The sequence below is a fragment of the Alexandromys fortis genome, unplaced genomic scaffold (assembly GCF_014885135.2).
Source record: "Alexandromys fortis isolate MF-2015 unplaced genomic scaffold, M_Fortis_MF-2015_v1.1 scaffold_191, whole genome shotgun sequence".
Taxonomy (NCBI): Eukaryota; Metazoa; Chordata; class Mammalia; order Rodentia; family Cricetidae; genus Alexandromys; species Alexandromys fortis.
The window spans coordinates 171,318-192,450 of record NW_026068064.1 but is presented as its reverse complement, the minus strand read 5'-3'; the positions used below and the strand labels follow the sequence as shown (position 1 = coordinate 192,450).

Sequence of the window (21,133 nt, the reverse complement as noted above, 5' to 3'; positions counted from 1 at the left end):
GAGAGCCTTGGGCAGCTGGAATAGAGATGGGGGACACGAAGCCCTGATGTGTTGCCATGGGCACTGATTTGTGAATAGACTTTCTGTGTTTAATTTCTGTCTAACCCTGTTGTGGCCTGGAAAAAACATATTCAGCCACAGATCTGTCTCTTGAGTACCCACCCTTCTAGACTCCTCCTGGCCAATTTCCCCAGTGACATCATGCGTTAAATTCATAGCTCTGGCTTCTTGCAGAGTTCTCTCTCTGCTCCCTTTAGCTGCCCCTCCTCTCTGTCCTGGGACTGCTTTCCTCTGTCCACACTGACGTGTGTGTGTGTGTGTGTGTGTGTGTGTGTGTGTGTGTGTGTGTGTGTGTAATGTCACCCACAGGTGACATTCCTTTCTCTTTTGAACTCCGTGTACATAGGTTAAATCTACCTTCCTAGGAAGCTTCAAGGACATTTGCAGAGTAACCACTGGGGCCCATCCTGCTCTGTCTGCTAATACTGCTGATTTTACTTATGGTATTTAGTTATGCCCAGGTATAACCAGAGGATTTATTTATTTATTTTTTTTGTTTTTCTTTTTTTCTTTTTTAAAGATTTTATTTATTATGTATACAGTGTTTTGTCTGCATGTACACCTGCAGGTCAGAAGAGGGCACCAGATCTCATAGATGGCTGTGAGCCACCATGTGGTTGCTGGGACTTGAACTCAGGACCTCTGGAAGAGCAGTCATTGCTCTTAACCTCTGAGCCATTTCTCCAGCCCTATTCTTTTGGTTTTTCAAGACAGGATTTCTCTGTAACTTTGGAGCCTGTCTTGGAACTAGCTTTTGTAGACTAGGTTGGCCTCGAACTCACAGAAATTTTTCTGCCTCTGCCTCCTGTGTTCTGGGATTAAATGTGTGCGCCACTACCACCTGGCTAACAGAGATTTAAAAAAAAATTATTTATTTTCATTTTATGTATATGAGTGTTTATTTGTAAGTAATATCAGTGTACCACATGCTGCCTGGTACCCACAGAGGCCAGAAAAAGGCATTGGATCCCCTAGAACTGGAATTACAGATGTGGTTGCTAACAACCAAGCCCTGCTCTTCTGAAAGAGCAGAAGTTGTTCCTCCAGTTGTGGAACCAGAGATTTTGGAAACACACCTAGGCTCCTGCAGCCGTAACAAGCTAGGCCAGGCCACTGTCCCCTGTAGAGAGACAAGCCATGTCTACAGTGTAGCCATACTGAGGAGAACAGATAAAGGGGTCCAGTCTGTCTGCTGGGGAACTGATGTGTGCTTTAGGATTAAATAGAGAAAGAATTGGAGCAAGGGGCAAGCCTGGTTCCAGCTGTGGTCTGGGCATGGTCTCGCTAAACACTGTCTCAGCTCGGCTCCCAAACAGTGGGCCAAACCTCTCCTGACGATCATGTGAAGAGACAAGGCAGGCTTGGGAGACCATTGCCTCTGTTCCAGGGTGCAGTCTTGCCCTCACGGGTAACCGCCCTCATTTGGAGTGGACTGTTCCTCCTGGGTTTGTTCTTTCAAAGTCCAGGGTGATGGCAGGTTTGAGACAATGGTTTATCTTTGTGCCTTCAGCCAAAGTAAAGGAGGCAATACAAAATGAAGGCAGAGAAGCCAGGCCGTCATCCTGCCTTGTTACTGCTGTGAGGGGCCCATGTTTTTCAGCCAAAGCAGCTTCTAAGAGTCCGTTCCACCTCTTGCAGCCAGCTCCCCTCAACTCTCTCAGGTCTGGTGTAGACACTAGTGACTTTTGCTCCACCACACACAGCTGTGGGGTGGCCCTTTAGCAGTGAGTCATCTTATCCCCTACCCCCATTTAAAACCCTTCATCGCTTCTTGCTACTCTTGAAGAAACTTGGCAGTTAACATATGATGCAGATGAAGTCCCTGCCACTCCTCAGTACATCTGAGCCACGCTGACTTTCCCAGGATGCTGCCAGCCTCCTTCAAGGTCCAGTGTGTACACTCCTCTCTACCTCTGATTGGAATTTCTTTCCAGTTTCTTCACCTTCTCCCCGAAGGCACAGACTGCCTGTGTCTTCTTCCGGTACCCCACAGTCTTCCTTTCTGGTGCTTTCTCATAGTTATTTTTCATGCTTGTATAAAGTTGGCCTCCTTGGCTACCAGGCAGCTCTGATATTTTTCTGCTGCCTGATGGGCTGTTCGGTCTTAAAGTCCGTAGGTGTAAGTGTGTCTCAATTAAACATGTTTCTCTCTTTTCTGTGTGATCTGTGTTCTCTTCTCCAAACTGGTGAATGGCAGCAGCAGCCGCCACCCAACCCTGAGATAGGGGAGCCATTTGTATCTTCTAGTTGTCCATCCGTATCTTCTTGTTGTCCATCCGTATCTTTTTGTTGTCTGACATCCATGCAAATCCCAACCATTCTCAGAAGTATTGTCTGTTTCCCTGTTGCCCACCCTGCTCATGTGTGGCTCTCAGCATCTCTTGCCATCTTTAGAGGCTGGCCGATGCACCTCTGAGTCCTCCTACTTCGGTTTCTACTCTCTTTCATCTTCAAAACTCTTGCTAGACTATCAAAAGTCCTTGGTTTTTCTGCTTCTGCATTTAAATCCTGCTGGAGACCTTCCATTTCCTATCTGCTAAACACATCTGTTAACAAATACCTCAGGGTCCTTGGGTCCTTGTAGGCCTCAAAGGCTCCACCCTGCTTTCCCCACTTCTTTCTCTTTTTACTTATTTATTTTTCGTGTGTGTGTGTGTGTGTGTGTGAGAGAGAGAGAGAGAGAGAGAGAGAGAGAGAGAGAGAGAGAGAGAGAGAGAGAGAGAGAGAAGGAAAGAGAGTGAGAGAGAGAATTCCATGGTATGTTTTTGGGGGTGGGTGGGGTCAGAGGACAGTTTTCAAGAGTTGGTTCTCTCTTTCCACCTTATTTGAAGGCAGGGCCTCTTTTGTTTCTGGCCACAGCACTGCACACTGGCTTGTGAGCTTCTGGCTCTACCTCTCATCTTGATGTAGGAACGCTAGGGTAAGGATACCCCACAAGGCAAGTGTTCTTACCCAGTGAGCCGTCTATGCAATCTGCAGTCCGCATCTGAGCCTTTGTTGGCCATAACACGTAAAGACACTCGGTGCGCCAGCAGTGCTCATGTTCTCGCCTGACCTCCAGCATTGGTGTGGGGGACTTTCTCCCTGGGGAGGTCTATTCCTCCTCGCTGGACTTTTTGTGACACCTTTGGTACATGGACTCTGCTCAGCACACATGACGCTGGGCCACTTCTGTCTGCTCTACCCACCAGGTGACTCCTCTGGAGAGTGAGGCCTTTTGTTTGTCTTTGGAGGCTGCGCCCTACTGCCAGCCCAGCGCTGACACTCACCAGGGGCTTTTGCTTTCCAGCAGATCGAAAAAGCTTCTGCACCATCCACAGCACAGGCTATCTGAAGAGCTGGCCGCCCACAAAGATGGGGCTGGATGAAGACAACGAGCCAGACAACGAGGGCTGTAACCTCAGCTGTCTCGTTGCCATCGGGCGATTGCATTCACATGTGGTTCCGCAGCCGGTGAACGGAGAAATAAGGGTCAAGTCCATGGAATACGTTTCTCGGCACGCCATAGATGGGAAATTTGTTTTTGTAGACCAGAGGTAAGAGCCTACAACCCCCCCTGCAGCAATGCAGTAGAGCGGTGGTTCTGACCTGGTGGGCTGTGACCCTGGAGGTTGAATAATTAATTCTTCCACAGGGGTTGCATATCAGATAGCTTGCATATCAGATATTTACATAAGATTCATAACAGTAGCAAAGTTACAGATATGAAGTAGCAACAAAAATACTTTTCTGGTTGGGGGTCACGGCGACCTGAGGAAGTGTGTTGGAGGATCACAGCATTAGGAAGGGTGAGAACCCCTGCAGTAGACTATTTCAGCCCTAAGCTGAGAAGGTGGAAAGATTGGGTCATCAGCTGCCTTTTCTAAGAGTAAAGAATATTATGTTGCTGGGCATAGTTCATTCGGAAGAGGGTCTGCCTAGCACACGTGAAGCCTTGGGTTCAGTTCCCAGCACCACATGCAGCTGGTATGGTTCTTGCCTCGAATCCCAGCACTTGGGTGGTAGAAGAAGAAGGGTGAGAAGTTTTGGGTCTTTCTCATCTATATAGTGTATAGGGCAACCTTGGCGTACGAAAGACTTTGTCTTAAATAGTAATAATCTTTTCTAAAAGTTGAGACGAATAACTCTAGGCCCCTCCTGCCCTCTAACGAACACCCATCTCTGACTGCACATTGCTGTGCAGAGTGAGGGAAGCGAGAGCAGTCTCTGCTAAAACCCAGAACCCAGGCTCATTAGGGCATCACGGGAAATGCACGGCTTTTTCTCAGTAGTCTCTGATACATAGCATAGCAATGACAGTTAAGTGAGTGGTTTCTGAAAGGAAACAGAAATACAACCTACAGTTATGAAATGTTCCAGGGTCATGACGTTGAATGGAATATAAGACATAAAGTCAATCAATTAAAAAAAAGAAAAGGCAAAAAAAAAAAAAAAAAAAGACATAGAGTTATTTAGACCTGAGCCTTCTATTAGAGTTGGCCATGGTGGACTTGTCTGTGGATTTAAATTTGAATGTAATTAGTTGAAATCAAAATTTTTGTTTCTCGGGGCCCTACCCACACACAAGACACCCTGTGTGGTTAGCAGCACATGGATTGCTGCGCGGCTGCAGAAATCTCTCGGACAGCATCGTTCTTGTCCAGCCTCTTCCTCTTATGGATGAGGGCTTGAGGTCTAGCCGGTGGATCAGCTCCTCCTGGACTCACAGCTAATTGGTGCTAGATCTAGCCCATGAACCAGATGTCCCAGATTTGCTGCTGCCTCCCTTGGGAACAGTCCCAGGCTATTAACTCGCTACTAGAGACAGCCACTAGATGCCAGAGAAGTAGGCATCTACTTTTTAAGGCTATTGTGGTTCCAGCTGCAAGAGCCTCTGGGCTTTAGCTGCCCTGGTACAAGTAAGCAGTGAAAAAGGAGCATCCCTGACCTGGAATTTAGATTTCTCTCTTATTCTTCCATTATTAATATGGTAATCTTGTCATTTAAAGGCCACTCGAAATTTTATTTCTGAAAAAAAAAAAAGCCCCTTACGTCATTTTTGCTTTGTTTTGCTCTGTTTTCGGAAGGCTGGGTGGGGTGGACACCCACATAGTTGGTCCACTGGGAAGGACCTAGCTTTTTTGCCTCCAGCTTAGACCTTGCTCTCCTGGAGGCTGTGACGGGAAGAAACTGGCTGCTCATCCGTAAGTCATTGTTCATCTTCAGAATGGCTTTTCTTATTTAAAAAGCTCCTGTTCTCTCTTAGGGCAACGGCTATTTTGGCATATCTACCACAAGAACTTCTAGGCACATCATGTTATGAATATTTTCATCAAGATGACATAGGACATCTTGCAGAATGTCACAGGCAAGGTAAGCTGTAGGAGGGGTCTGATGTCCTAAGTATGCCCTGCTTCTACACTCCAATTGCCATTCCAGAGAAGATTGCCCCTACTGTGTGGGAGTCAGCCAGCCCAAGACTCTTCAGGCCAAACCACTGGAGAGGAGAAAAGACTGTTGGCTCCAGGAACCCTTCGTCCCCTACAGATGCTCAGCCCCTACCCAGTGCACGACAGTTTTCTCTACAGAGCCATGACTGTGTGTGGAAACATCTCTTGGTTAGGGTTCACTCCAAGCCTGTACAGATCTCATGCATCCTGTACTGATCCGATTTTCTTTCCATCCTGCGTTGTCCTTCACCTGTGCTGTCAAGCGACAAAATGTCCTGATAAAAAGCAGCTTGGTGGGGAGAGAAAGCTTATTTCAGCTCACAGTTCAGGTCACGGTCCATTACTATGGGGAAGTCACAGTGGCAGGAACTTAGGACAGCTGGTCACATGACACCCATAGTCTAGAGCAGAGAGAAAGTAGACATGTTCACGCTTGCTCGCTTGCTTGCTTGCTGTGCTCAGCTTGGTTTCTTCCCTCTTACATAGTTCAGGGCCCCACCTAGGGGATGGTGCTGCCCATGGTGGGCTGTGTCTTCAATGTAAGTGAAATGTATTAACACACTCCCTTACAAATGTGCCCACAGGCCAGCTCAATGTACCTCTCATTGAAACTCTCTTACCAGTGAGTCTAGGCTGTGTCGAGGTGACAAAGCTGACCCTCAAAGGTGGTATGGCCACATATGCAGCCCCTTCTTCCACTGTTTCTACCCAAACCCGTTCAGTGGCCTCAGACACTCATATGAAGTGTCCCTATTGTCACCACCCCCACCGCCCGGACTCTGGTTCGAGCACTTGTGCTTTTGGGTCTCCTGCTTCCTCTCACCCTGGGTCCATCGTCTGTAGTTCTCTCATTTATCGTCAAATTGATCGAGCCTGATAATAGCACGTCCCTGTTTAGTGTTCCAGTATTCAGACTCAAACACAACCACTTTCGACAGGCACAAGATTCAAAACTTGCTGCCTTCCAACTCCTGACCCTGACCCAGTTCCCAGATTTGTTCCATCTGTGGCTCTGTCAACCCACTCCTGTCTGCTGGGTGTCCTTGTCACCCCTGGCCTTTGTGTGGTTCTCTCCTGCTCTTGGCTGGAGTGTTCGAGCAGCCTTGGTCATTCCTTTCCAGAGGGCATGGGGTCGTATTCCACCTCTGTTGTCTCTAACGCTTGGGGCACGAAAGGTGCTGATGTCCCTCAGAGGCTGAGATCCGAGCAGGTCAGTGGCCTCTGTTGACTCAGATTCCCTAAGCTGGCCAGGGACAGCTGCTCTTCGGCTGTGTGACAGGAAGGCGCATGGCTGGAGTTCACGCAGTCCTGCCGCCAGCATCGCCAAAAGCCTTCATTTTCCTAGACCCTCGAAAGGAGTGACAGGTTGAGAAATACCCTGGAAGGCTATGAGTTAGACCCTTGGACGCTGCCTGTCTGAGCACTGGCCACGTGTGTGCTTGGCTTTCTAATGGGTGATGGCATGTGGGCTGAGCACCTTTGGGATCTGGGCTCAGGTGACCTGTTTAATATGCTCACTGGTTTGAGGAAATGACAATAATCGTGGCTTCTCTGCATTTTCAGTTTTACAGACAAGAGAAAAAATCACAACTAATTGCTATAAGTTCAAGATCAAAGACGGTTCCTTTATCACACTACGAAGTCGATGGTTCAGTTTCATGAACCCGTGGACCAAGGAAGTAGAATACATCGTCTCAACCAACACAGTTGTTCTGTGAGTATCTCCTGTGAGATACACCCTTGCTTCAAAGGGAGATGCCTTGGGTCCTGACCTGGGACAAAGGGTACAGGCAGTAGCCAGCATCCACGTTTTACTGGCCCCTTGGTGGTGTTTCATGATAGGAGGAAGTCAGGAAGAGTTGTTAACCAAGAACAGGCATTAGTCCTCCTTCTGTGTGAGCCCCAGTGGTGAGACTTGCTCCAGGAAACAGCCAACCCTTGAAACCCTAACCCTGACCCCACACACGGGTTTCCACTCACGCTGGCGGAGGAGGGTGTCTACCATCAGGGAAAGGCTTACATATGTTCTCGCTCTTTCTGGCTTCCAGTGAGGATGGGTGGTCTCCATGGCTAGCGGGTTAGTGGCCCAAGCCTTGGCAGATGGATACTCACTCTGAGGCTTCTGCTGCCTTCTAAGGAAGTCCGGAGAGGGAAGAGCCCGCTCTCCCAAGGCTCTTCTCGTACCTCCTTCACCCCCGTGTGGTTAGAGGCAGGCGGGGGCCTGGAGCTGGGTGTCCTGCCAGTGAGAAGGAAAAAAGTATTGTAGCAGTAGGAGGGGGCTCCTGCAGCCACTTCAACTAAACATAGAAATCAGGGGAGCAGCAGCAGCACACCTTTAATCCCAGCACTTGGGCGGGAGGCAGAGGCAGGTGAATCTCTGTGAGTTCAAGGTCAGCCTGGTCTACAGAGCTATTTCCAGGACAGCTAGGGCTGTTACACAGAGAAACCCTGTGTGGCTGTTGAGAGCAACCCTGTCTCAAAAAAAAAGAAGAAAGAAATTAGGGAGGCCCAGGTGGGCAGTGAGGCCAAAGGCTGGGAGGCTGTCAGTTGTGTTAGCAGTGAGGAGACCTGATCAGCCACTCAAACAGACACCTCGTTTTCTGGCCTGTCCGGGTCCCACGTGGACACCGGACTCCTTCAGCAAGGTGAAGGGTGCATGGTTCTGAGTAAGCCTGACTCATGTTTCCTTATTGCCTGGGATGTTCACAGAGCCAATGTCTTGGAAGGCGGGGACCCAACCTTCCCGCAGCTTACCGCGTCCCCCCACAGCATGGACAGCATGCTGCCCTCTGGAGAAGGTAATTATGTCCCGCTCGGGTATCGGGGCTCGCTTGCGAGAAGCTGCTTATAACCGGGTATCTTCCTGTCAAGGGTTCAGGGTACCCTGCCGCTGCCCTCCTACTGGGGATGTTGTGAATGTGTGTGGCTTTTCCTGCAGCCACCTAGACCCCTTGTTTCTCTGTGCTCCCCTCTTCCCTGTTGCCTGGGAGCTGTGATTTGCTCTTTGGTGACTCCCGGGCTCCTGTGTTTGAGAGAAAGGTATCCTTTATTCCTGAGAACCTGCCATATCCAGTGGGCTCCTTCCTTGTGGCTCGGCATTGGTTCTGCTTGTCCTGAACCACTGCTGCTTGGATGGCTTCAGCCTGCTTCTCCACTCATGACTCCCATGCCCACTCCTCGCTTTCCCAGACGGAACAACAGAGGCACCGAAATTAAAAATATCCCAAGCTCATCTTCTGCACTCCAGAATTGCTGGATCCTCTCGTTCCTCCTGCAGTCCAGATGCACGGTTGTGTCCCTTTCGTCTCGTCAGCGCACCCATGCCTCTAAACTGCTTCCTCACTTCAGCTTCCCTCTGTCAGTTCCATACTCTATTCTACATAGAGCGTAGAGCAGAGCAGAGCAACATTCCAGTTAGCAGCAGACCATAAGTGACAAATGTCATTTTACCTACTGATGTCATAATCATTGTGATTTCTAGAGCAACACATTACCCTCAAACATACTTAGAGCCACAAAGGTCATCTCTGTGGTCTCCTATGGCACAGTAACACAGGTTGGTAGCCTAGAAGCAACATACCACACCCTATAGCCTGTAGTTTACAGAATAGTTCTCTAGACTATTCTGGATAGGTTTGAACAGGTCTTTTTTTTTTGTTTTTGTTTTTTTGTTTTTTTTTAAATATTTGATTATTATGTATAGTGTTCTGCCTGTGTGTATGCCTGCATGCCAGAAGAGGGCGCCAGATCTCATTACGGATGGTTTTGAGCCACCATGTGGTTTCTGGGAATTGAACTCAGGACCTCTGGAAAAGCAGCCAGTGCTCTTAATCACTGAGCCATCTCCAGCCCGGTTTGAGCAAGTTTTACATGACAAACTCAGCTAAGGATACATTTCTCAGGCTGTATCCCTGTCATTAAGTGACCTATAACCGCAGCCCGTGCTGTGTGGTGGACGTTTAGTAACCCTCATTGTACCCCGTGCATTTTCTGTGCTAAGCCCCCTGGCCCTTACCTCTTATGGAGCCTTTTTGGTGTTCCTAGTACAGCATTGCTGTGTTTGCACCAGTTCCAAGCTTATGCCCTCGTCATCCTCCATGACGTGCACACCTTGCTCGTGCAATACTTCCTAACTCTGTCCTGCGTGGTGCTCTTACAGTTTCTGCACCTGGGGTGCTTTCCTCTCAGCACCACCTACCCGGCTAATATATATTCTGCTTCCAAGAGGACTCTGCTCAGTGACCTTCCTCCAAGAAGCCGTACCCGCTTGTTCCCTGACTCCCTGTCAAATTCACCAGACTTTGCTGCCTCGTCTCTGGCACATGAAGGAAATGAGCTGGCTCGTGTCAAAGCTTGGGGCCGTGATGCGGCATAGAATCTTGAGCCTGCCCCCTGCTAGAGCTATTTTTCCTGACAAGGGAGAACCTTGACATTCCACTTCAAGTGGATTGGGAGGTTTCATTTAACACACGATAGCATTTCTTGATCGGGTTTCCTCTTTGCTACTGTGAGATTTCTTTGTTGTAGGTGGCCCCAAAAGGACTCATCCCACTGTTCCAGGCATTCCAGGGGGAACCAGAGCTGGGGCAGGGAAAATAGGTCGAATGATTGCAGAAGAAATCATGGAAATCCACAGGCAAGTAATCTCTTTGGCTGCCTCTCCAGCCAGGGGTGCTCAGCTCTCCAGGTGCTTCACAGTGTGTGGAGACAGTCTGGGTCACCACAGTTGGTAGAAGGTTGCTGCTGATCACCCAAGCAGAAAAGACCAGGGATGCTGCTTATACACACATGAGACTGTTCTGTTCCTCTGGCCCAATTCAAAATGGAACCCGTGTCTTAAATAAAGAAGCTAGACCAAACAGGCCAGAGCAGAAGACACTCTTGGGGAAGCCCAGTTCCCAACACTTTGAATGTATCCCAGGCAGCTTCCTATTGAGGATGAAGCCCCGGAACATCCAGGTCTGGAGTAAGCTGCGAGCAGCCTGTGATTTGGGTCTTAGCCAAAGTGCTTTCTTCAAGCTCCCTGGACTAATAGAGGCCAAGCAGATCAGCTGGCAACAGAGGCAGTTTTCTAGGGTGGGGGCATCCTTTCCATGTACAAGCAGAGGTTGGCAGCATCTGCCTGGGGCTCAGGCCTGGTCCTGCATCCACCTGTGTCTGTTTAGGAAAGCCATCTAATCTTTGGCATGCTAACTTAAGCCACCGAGGGGACTGGGTTAGAGTTGTAAAGGGATAAGCAGCCTGATACACAATAGACACTCAGAAACTGTGAGTTCAGTCCATCTTTAAACATAGCCCCTGAGAGGGAAATGGTTATTATAAATCTGCCTGATTTTGGAGAACCAAGGTGGTAACCAGATACTTAAAGATAGAAACATAATAGCATGTACAGAAAGAGATGAGGACCAGAAAGATCAATGTTCTCTGCAGCTACTGATCTAGTCTGTTCTCTGGGCAGCCAGAGGGGCTCTTGTCCACAGAGTGGTGGGTTCAGCTGCTTGCCTCCACCTCTGGAGAGAAATGAGACGGGATACAATATGATTAGCTCAGACAAGCTATTAAATACCCTGACTCTATGTAAGACCAGCAGAAGACGGTATCAGAACCCTTCACCAGAACAATCCTGAAATCCTTGAGAGTTCAACTTTCTTTATAATAATAGGACAGTGGGGAATTCATGGATTGAGGGTTTAAACTTATCTCAGCCTAGGCTTACAATAAAGGTAGGTGCTCCCGCTAGAAAATCAGGACTGATCTAGCGCGAGCATGCTCAGGGCTATCTAACTGGCCTCTGTGGAGAAAGGAGCATGGAGCTATAAAGGGAGAGGGTTAAAGACTCTTAGTGCATAATCCGGAGTTTCAAGATACCATTCGTTGTAGGATGCTGAACAGATATCCAAAATGTTGTGTTATATATACATTGTGGAAACTCACTAGAATAGGGAGAGACGAAGGTGGGCATGATTGATAACCCAGGAATGAGGCCTGTCATGTAGAGAAATCAACAGTCCAGGGCCAGGTGCTGAAGGTACATAAGGAATGGTGAGAAGGCCAGTGGAGAATGGACAGGAGCCTGGGAAGAGAGTGGCTTCACAGGCCTACATCAGACAATGTTGGGAGAAACAGCCGTTTCTGGTACTCTGTTCCGATGTTGGACGTTAAAGGCTTGTAGCTTGAGTTTGAGGAGACAGAATACTTGTGTCCTCACAAATATAGACAAGTAGTCAGTGCTGGCCAAGAGCCATTTGTTAGGCATAGAAACTGGTCCCCATGCGGCTCTAATAGGCTGTGCTCATCATGGAGGAACCGAAAGTCTGGTGGTAACACAGCTGCCTCCATACACCCCAGACTCTGGTCCCGGCTTCCATATGACCCCAGCACACATGACGGGTGGAAGCGAGAACTCACGTGGGCACACTAGCACACGAGCCTCTGTGCAAGCCACAGCCTCCCTTCCTGGGGTTGCCAGCCTCACAGGTGTGCACACTTACACAGGAGTCTCCTAACAAGCCCACCCTCGTGGGCCAATCCAGAGAAGTCCCAGATCTGTCATCTCTTGCTTCCCAAGAAGGCTGCTCCTGTTTACCCACCAGTTTCCTTTTTAGGTGTGGCTGAGCTGCACTGCTACCTTTATTTCCTAGGGGCACTTACTCATCAGTCAAGGTTTGTGGGCAAGACAATCTACCTCTTGCTCTACATCCAACTCGTGGTAGCAAAGATGGAGGCTAAACTCCTGAGATCTCCCAACTCACCTGTGTTCTATGAAGAACTAAAGCTGGCCATTTACTTAAAATTCATCAACCTGAATCCAAACCCTAACCCAGAGGCTTAGACAGTTACTGCTTTTGGATTTGCATTCTAGATCAGAGGAGTGCAGAGCAATCCAGCTGACCACAGGGCTCTGGAAATAAGGCTTTATTGGAGCACAGCTATACTCATGCATTGCATGTGGACTGCTGTGACAGGCCATATAGCCTACAGAACCAAGAGTTGTCTGGTCATTGTAGAACATGTGCCAGTCCCTAGCCTAGCGCCTTATCCCCCTTAGCATCTCCCCAAACCTGCCGCCCCGAAAGGCATTGTAATCAGCTCTTCTCTGACAGGATAAGAGGGTCATCGCCTTCCAGCTGTGGCTCCAGCCCACTGAACATCACAAGTACGCCTCCCCCTGATGCCTCCTCTCCAGGAGGCAAGAAGGTAAGCATGAAGGCCTAGACTAAGAGAGCCTCTGCCCAAGTTCTGAGACACAGTGATTTCTGGGATAAGTTGAGACGTTCTTTCCTCCTTGGAATATATTCAACTGTGTGAGGCTGGCTTCAAAGCACACTGGCACGTAGGGAGGCTTCCTGGCTTGCTCAAGAGGATGCATTCCATGTGAATGCAAGAACAACATTGTGAGGAAAGGGGAACTGTCAATCCCTTTGAGGGCACAATTCAAGAATTTCCATGAGGGAGAGATTAGGACGGACTGCATAGAACCTTACTGCCAGGAATTTCAAGTGAACAGAAACCATTAGTAAAAGCAACAGCATGAGCCATACTTCATCAAGCTAGGCTTTATAGCTGAACACGTGGGGATCTGTCACCAAAATGTGTCCCTGATAGGACATCACCGGCCACAAGTACTTCATGAAGATGGCACTATAAACACCCGTTTTCATCATTACTAGACAATTTGCAAACCTATGTCAATTATACTGATTGGAGGTTAAGAGTCCATTAATAACACCTGAGATTAGAACACAAGGGACTCAGTATCCCTAGACATACACAGAGACTCCAGGAAAGACTGAGGGGTGGTTCCCAAGGGACAAATACCAAAAGCAAAGCGGGGCTTTCTGAAACTGGGAGGCCCAGGTTACAGGCCCAGGTTGCCCAAATCTGGTGCTGCCAGGATGGGTGAGTGTGGGGGCTGAAGGTGAGAGGAGAGGAGCAACTTTATTCTACTTGGTGTGAGTCTTCGGCAAGTTTACACTTGAAAAGGCTTTGATTCCTCCAGGAAACTGAAAAGCCAGCCCATTGTGGGTAAGAGCACAGCCACAGCAAGGTGGGCCCGAGTTTGAAGCCTGCCTTTGCCCGTGTGAGTCATGCAGTGGCTGTACCTTCCAAGCTCCTGTTTCCCTTCTAATGGTGCCGAGACTGGTAGGTTAGCAGTGGTCTCTGTCCCTGGAGTACGCATGACAATGAATGTGCAAGTGCCTGGACTTTGGGAATGTGTAGGAACCCTACTGCTCGCCTTCTGTGTTCTCAGCTCTATTCCCTATCTCTCTAGGGTACCCCCTGACTTAATTCATCCTTCGGGCAGTCGGCTTCTTGGTATTTCAGAGGTTTTCATCCCGTTATATGCTTATCACTGGACAACTTTCATCTATCTATCTATTATCTATCATCTATCTATCTAATCTGTATCTCCACCTCTCAACTTCACACACAGAAAAGTCCAAGATCTCCAAAATTAACAATCCAGGCTTCCCGGTGAACAGCACCTGCCAGTAATTTAAAGCTATGCCTACATCATAAAGCCTGAAATTCTGGGGGTGTTTATGAAAAGAAATTCCTCTTTCAATGGCTTTTAAAAATGGGTCTAGAACAAAAATTGAGTCCTTCTTTTTTGTCTGTCCTAGGCAACAGGACTCATGAGAAAAGCATGATTGAGTTAAAAATAATTGCAGGATTAAAGGACTCAGCAAATTAGAGCAAAGGTGACCCTTCAGTCAATTTCAATTTTGTCATTGAGCCCAAAGTTGTTTCATTCAGATCAAGCTGAAAGGGGGAAATTGGATAAGCCTTATAGATCCTGGGCGAGTAAGGACATACAGAGGCTTCAAATCAAGTTAAGCAGAAGTCCACAGACACCTTTTGGGAGACTCTCAAGATCCTTTTTAGGGCTGGAGAGATGGCTCAGCTGTTAGGAGCACTGACTGTTCTTGCAGAGGACCTAGGTTTGATTTCCAGCCCTCATATGGCAGCCACAGCAGCCTGTGACTCCTGTCAAGGCTCTGACACCCTCTCTGGCCTTGAAGGACCCTGCACACATGTGATGCACTTACCATATTTATATGCAAGCAAAAACACTCATAAAAATTTAAAAATATTAAAATGAAAAAACTTATCGGCGCCCTACTGCATACCTCCCTGCCTTAAGAAGCATCTGTGATTCCATCACAGGCTAAACTATTGCTCCCTCCCATACATTTGTCACTTAAGGAAAACAAATGGCAGTGATAAAATCTAGGCTTTCAGTCAAGACTGGGATGTTTAGAGAGCTTGGGCCTGCCTGCTGCTTTGAGCTCGATAGCTTCCTCCAGCTTACACGATGGCAAAATGGTGATTTTCTTCATGTTAATTTAAAAGATCTGCTAACACACCAAACCAGTATCCTACCCTCTAACTCTGTAGCTTTCATCCTTCCTAATGCTGTACCCCTTTAATAGTTGCTCATATTGTGGTGATCCCCAACTATAAACTCATTTTTGTTGTTTCTTCATAGCTGTAATTTTACCGTTATGAGTCATAATGTAAATATCTTTGTTTTCCGATGGTCTTAGGTGACCTTTGTGAAAGGGTTGTTCAACCCCAAGGGGTCATGACCCACAGGTTGATAACCACTGCTCAAAGTGATCAATGCAGGGTATTTCAAAATCACCCAAGACTAATCCATTCTAAGTGAACTAATACGCTCTAAGTGGTCAGTGCAGGCTGTCATCTAAGGGTTATCCTTTCCGAGTGCCAAGATATAGCCATGGATTTTTCAGCATAACAGGGCACACAGCTCAGTTGGTTCCACACTGTAATGAATATTTAAGAGACATCCACTTAAGTGCCGAGGCATCAAAGAATACCCAATTTACTGAAAAGACTATTTTGCCCTCATACAACTACTCATCTGTTTGAGGTTCAAATTTTCTTCATATATATCAAAACATTTGATCAAACAGGCTGAATGGAGGTGTGAGAATCTAGCTGAACTCTCTTATCACAAAGATATAAAACAGTAAGACACTTTAAAACATTATTTTTGTAATGTGTGGGGTTTTTCACTAAAATGATAACTTGCAATTTTTCATCAAACTGTTTTTATTCATGTTAATACATTTATAAAGGGCTTATATTTCAAAATTCATTTTATATAAATATAGCCTACCTAAAACAGTTTTTGGGGACAGTCACTTTTAAGAATGTGCAGGGATCCCATACTGCAAAGCTGAACTGGGGAGAAACATGTTGCAGTGCCATCTGCTGGACAAGGTCTGGAATCCGTTTCTGAAACCCAGTGGCCACAGCTTCCTGACTCGCTCTTCAGGGGTCTTTCTGAGGCTTCGCCAAGGGCAGGGAGCTTGGAGGGTAGAGAGATTTTAAGACAGTAGACTTCTATTATGGAGGTGTGATAGCAGTTATTATCGAATCTTAAGAACAAAACCAGAGGTTACTCAGTGTCTGTGGCCTACCTGATGATCAAAGATGTTCATACGTGACTCTGAAGTTGTTTCTCTTCACACACTGTTGCTGGCCTCAATCATGTCTTTAGCAATATTTGTTGCCACGTGCCACTCACTCCCTTAGAGGGCAACCCCGGCTTACTGAAGCCTAAGCCTTTGCTTTAAGTAAATACTATCTGCATGTACTGAATCCTATGTAGAGAAAATGCTCCCTGTTATCATGACTTTTTCTAACAGGTCCTTGTTTGATAAGGGAAAACAGCTGGGAAATTGAATCCATTTTAAGCCCCCCCCCCCCCGCCAACATCCTTCATTTTCTTAGTAGCACTGCATAAGGTAGAAATTGAAATTTCTATTTGATGAGAAACTTTACATTTCCCCTTTTTATTTGCAGATTCTAAATGGAGGGACTCCAGACATTCCTTCCACTGGGCTACTACCAGGGCAGGCTCAGGAGACCCCAGGTTATCCATATTCTGATAGTTCTTCCATTCTTGGTAAGTGGTATTATTATCCATGAGTGATAGTGAGATTGCAAAACACTTAACACAAAGATAGTTTTAAGAACCGATTACATAAAACAAGCTAGTTCTGAAACAGTTGATAATTAGAACAGCGTGGCTGTCTGAAATGTTTAACTACTTCAGTGATCTAAGTGCCTCTACAGCAACCCAGACACGGGTTTTCTCCCACAGAATTTTCAGAGGGAGACCCCGTGTAGCTTCAGAGGGTATTAATCATTGGACGATGACAGTTTCTCTCAGTCTATCCAGCTTTTTCTCATTCTGTTTTCTTACTATCTTCTTTCATAGTTATTTTTACAACCGATCACTGACTAATGGTTACCAAAATACTAAAATGGGTTCGACTCAAGTATTTTTAACACTTATTGAATTTAAAGGATTTCCCCCTAATTTTTAGGTGTTCTTTTTGAAAAGCAGTAACAATAAGTTATGGCAATAGAGTCCCCATATAACCCTTCACTCTTGTTAAATAATTCTATTAGTGTGTTGAGAAGTTGCTTTCCAAATATAAGTGTGGTTTTGGTACTTTTTACTGACCAGCCTTTCTTCCTTCCACAGGTGAGAACCCCCACATAGGCATCGATATGATAGACAACGACCAAGGATCAAGTAGTCCCAGTAACGACGAGGCAGCAATGGCTGTCATCATGAGCCTCTTGGAAGCAGATGCAGGCCTGGGTGGTCCCGTTGACTTTAGCGACTTGCCATGGCCACTGTAGACACTACATTCTGCTCTGGCAACAGCTACAGTATCAAAGTGCATTACTGGTGAAGTTTTACAGTCTGTGAAGCTTACTGGATAAGGAGAGAACAGCTTTTATGTACTGACTCCATAAAAGCCATCTCAGAGCCATTGAGACAAGTCAATCTACCGTGTGTAACTTCAGACAAAGTGGAACTAAGCCTGCTCCAGTGTTTTCTCATCATTGAGTTTGGGCTAGCTGTGGATAGCTTGCATTAATTGTATATTTTGAATTTTGTTTGTGTTGAATTTTTTAATCATTGTGCACAGAAGCATCATTGGTAGCTTTTATATGCAAAATGGTCATTTCAGATGTATGGTGTTTTTACACTACAAAGAAGTCCCCCATGTGGATATTTCTTATACTAATTGTATCATAAAGCTGTTTATTCTTCCTTGTAAGAATCCTTTACTATAAATATCAGTTAAAGTATAATGTATTAGACAGTTAAATATTTTTAATAAATGTTTCCCTTGTTCTATAAGTACTACTCCCATTTTGAATAATTAGGAAGAAAATCTTCACATCTGCAGGGCTGGTTTATTCATTTCAACAGTGGTTTAAACATATCCCTGCTGTTACGTTTGCAGTGCCTTTTTGATCTCATACTAATAATTTCTCCTGGGCTACTAGCTCAGACATATTACAAAAATAGTTCAATCCCAAATGTAGCCATCTCAATTTATATGAAAACAGAGATGGTTAACTCTAAATTTAAATCCTTTGAATTCAAGATCATAAACTGGCTTCTCTAAGACCTGTAGTTTTATGGTGCTGCTAGAACTCCTTCCCACGTAGAGACATAAGCAACATCAACCCTCCCTTTTGTGTCCCATTGACAGGCCGAGGCATGATGCCACCAATCCAAAGTTCACTCTGGGAACCAATGGTTTAATGGGCTTCCTTACAGAGCATAAGTGAGAGGTTCCCTAGAGGGATGCTCCTGTCCCCAAAAGCCACTTGAGAAAGCCTTTACCCATATATACTCTTAGCCCCTCCCTGAGGCCACCTGCAGTTAAAGAACAGGAGGTAGAAGAGCTGGCTACCCAGGTGAGGGTCTCGTGATTCTCTCCATACCTCCCTGGGGGTGGGGGATGCAAACAGACAACTCCTGGCAAGCAGGTACAGCTGAATACTTCAAGTGGCTTAGAGGACAGTCCTGTACAACACATGACTATTAATAGTTAAGTGATCTCAAGACCTAAAGCACTAAAAACACTTTCTTTGTTGTAGACCATCAACTATTTAAACAATTTGCTGAACAGAGCAGTCAGACTGATGAATCAGAAACTAACACTGAAACTTAGGGCTCAGAGTCACTCTACTTTCAGATCCTGAAAATCCTGATCAACTGCTTTGGATTTAGAGTGACTTTTCAGAATTTATGGGAAACTTAAGTGCCTCTTATAAATATGCCAAAGAGCTCTTTGGGCTACCGTTTGATTTCTAGTTATACTTACGCATACATGACACAGAATCTAGTCAACATATTTATAAAGTGGTCAGAAACATTAAAACAATGGAATTTTATTTTGATGAAAAACTCGAGTTTACAATCATTTAGTAAATGAAGAGCAAACAGTTCATTTTCCTATCCCTTAACTCTTAAAAAAAAAAGCATTAGTAAATAAATATCTGAACTGATTAAGGGTAAGGCAGACTGGACAGTAAACCATCTCCTGACGTTCACCCTTCCTGCATATGACTCACTGTAAAGGGGTTCAGGGCTCTGGAGATGAGTGAACCAACATTAGGAGCATCAAATCTCTCCTCATCACTCAAACAAACTCAAGATAAATATGTTTTTGCTTCTTGTGGGCCAACTACCCATACTGTACTGAGGAATACTCTGATAGAAGCGCTTGTGTTATACTGTGCACCACCACTCTAACATGGCTTCAACAGCTTCATTTAACCACCCTCTATAAAGTGCAACTCTTAATATTCTGCATTTTATCTGGGGCATGATGAGTACCAATCTACACTGAAAGTACCCCAGCTGCCAATTCCCACGACTTCTGAGACCGAGATGTGTGAAAAAGGACTGTCCCCGTACAAAGAACCAATTCCACAAACCTACTGGTAAACAAATACATTTATAGAACTGGAACCAGGATGCTAAAGTTGTACTCATTAAAAAACCATTCAGCTACCTTTGGTCTTTAAAAAAGCCTACACTGCAGTATCCTAAACATGTGCATCTCACAATGAAGAAAAGTGGCCTCGCAGTGCAGAATGAGGAGTACGACGTCACTGTGAAGAGTAGCAGGCTATGGTTTCAGGAACATCAGCATCACAGCATTGGATTCTGTGCATCAGGATCGAGGTCATTATTGCCCGAGGCAGGGTGGCTGGGGAGGATATCCAGCTCGTCCACCTGTGGAGTAGGGTGCATGACTACCAGCTGGTCCTGGGGAATGTCTGCGGCAGCTGCTGCCAGGTTGGTGATAGATTTACTCTTCACACACTGAAAGTCTACATGCCGACTCTTTCCTTCCTCCTTCTCCCAGGACATTCGAATAAAGGGTCTTTGGACATAGTTGTAAATGACTTCAGGGCGACCTCCGGGCCTTTTCTTTACTTTTTCTTTGTAGGTAGGATAGCCTAGAGGAAAGAAGGGAACTTTTTGAAAAAGAGCATACATGTGCAAAACTTGTCACCTGTTACCTGTTGAGAGCTTTTTTTGTTCAGGTCCCATTTTAACATTTTAATGGAAGTAAAAACCAAGAAAGGAGGGGCTGGAGAGATGGCTCAGAGGTTAAGAGCATAGCCTGCTCTTCCAAAGGTCCTGAGTTCAATTCCCAGCAACCACATGGTGGCTCACAACCATCTGTAATGGGGTCTGGTGCCCTCTTCTGGCCTGCTGGCATACACACAGACAGAATATTGTATACATAATAAATAAATAAATAAATAAATAAATAAATAAATAAATAAATATTAAAAAAAAAAAAAACAAGAAAGGAAACCAATATTCACCTGCCCAGTCATCAGCTTAACATGGATACCAAAACCCTAAACCTTCGGCCATCTTTTTCAGTTACTCAAACTCAACCACCATAAAGCATTCTTCAGGTGGGGCTATGGAGGGCTGGTTCTCTGTACCAGGCATGACATCTGCAGGAGATGCGGTCTCTCCTTGTGCACAGGCAACGCTTACTCTGCCCACAGGGTGACCGGCCTTAAAGGCCTGTAGTTCTTCAGCCCTCTAGTTTCCTTAATCTTCAGTCTCATCTTAATATTGCTTTAGATTTTTTTTTTTTTGTTAAATAACAAAAAATACTCAGCTCTCTAGCAGGTTCTTAATAAATTCTGCAGCTAGCTCAACAAGGGCAATATTTTAATCTCTGATACCAACAGTGAATTAAACCTGTATCTGCAAAGAGCTTTCATTAATTATAACTTTTCTTTCTGAATTCTAGTCACTAAAAATAACAACTAGTAAAAACAACCCAAAGTTTCAGAAAACTTTCAATTGTCTATCAGTAATGTAATTTCTCCAAAGACACAAATGAAAGACCCCCAGTGCTGGGGAGACTCTCACTCAAGTCTCGGGAACACGACCCCCCAGTAACTCACGAGAGACCGTCCTTGCTGCAATCACACGAGGCTTTAATGATGAGATGAGACAGGAATCAGTGCACTGGGGCCGAGACTCATAACCCACGCAGGGAGAAAGTTCGACCCCGAGTGACTGGGAGAAGCGATTTTTAAGGGAAGAAGCCACAGCCCAGTGATCCGGAATTGGCAGGGAGTGTGTCACAGAAAATCCCGAAAATACCAGTTTAGAAGACAAGGGGGCAACCCCCTGCCTCTCAGGACCACTCTCAAGGTCATAATCAGCTAGTTGGGTTTTTTTTTAAATTTATTTATTTATTAAAGATTTCTGTCTCTTCCCCGCCACCGCCTCCCATATCCCTCCCCCTCTCCCATCAACT

The 21,133-nt window shown here is 46.0% G+C and overlaps 2 protein-coding genes across 12 annotated transcripts in view; one reads left to right on the top strand and one right to left on the bottom strand.

Moving 5' to 3' along the window:
* Window positions 1–17,679, top strand: part of Bmal1 (basic helix-loop-helix ARNT like 1) — a 98,586-nt gene extending 80,907 nt beyond the window's left edge. For 5 of the 6 annotated variants that reach the window (XM_050120467.1, XM_050120464.1, XM_050120469.1 and 2 more), the window contains 8 exons: window positions 3,350–3,596; window positions 5,306–5,412; window positions 7,053–7,203; window positions 8,199–8,287; window positions 10,017–10,125; window positions 12,593–12,686; window positions 16,323–16,425; window positions 17,011–17,679. In XM_050120467.1, coding sequence (XP_049976424.1) covers window positions 3,350–3,596; window positions 5,306–5,412; window positions 7,053–7,203; window positions 8,199–8,287; window positions 10,017–10,125; window positions 12,593–12,686; window positions 16,323–16,425; window positions 17,011–17,171 — 1,061 coding nt within the window. In that variant the 3' untranslated portion in view covers window positions 17,172–17,679. The remainder of the gene's footprint in view (window positions 1–3,349; window positions 3,597–5,305; window positions 5,413–7,052; window positions 7,204–8,198; window positions 8,288–10,016; window positions 10,126–12,592; window positions 12,687–16,322; window positions 16,426–17,010) is intronic. The other variant, XM_050120470.1, reaches the window with a different exon arrangement.
* A 139-nt stretch (window positions 17,680–17,818) lies between these two features.
* Window positions 17,819–21,133, bottom strand: part of Btbd10 (BTB domain containing 10) — a 60,937-nt gene continuing 57,622 nt past the window's right edge. For all 6 annotated transcript variants that reach the window (XM_050120471.1, XM_050120474.1, XM_050120472.1 and 3 more), the window contains one exon: window positions 17,819–19,799. In XM_050120471.1, coding sequence (XP_049976428.1) covers window positions 19,489–19,799 — 311 coding nt within the window. In that variant the 3' untranslated portion in view covers window positions 17,819–19,488. The remainder of the gene's footprint in view (window positions 19,800–21,133) is intronic.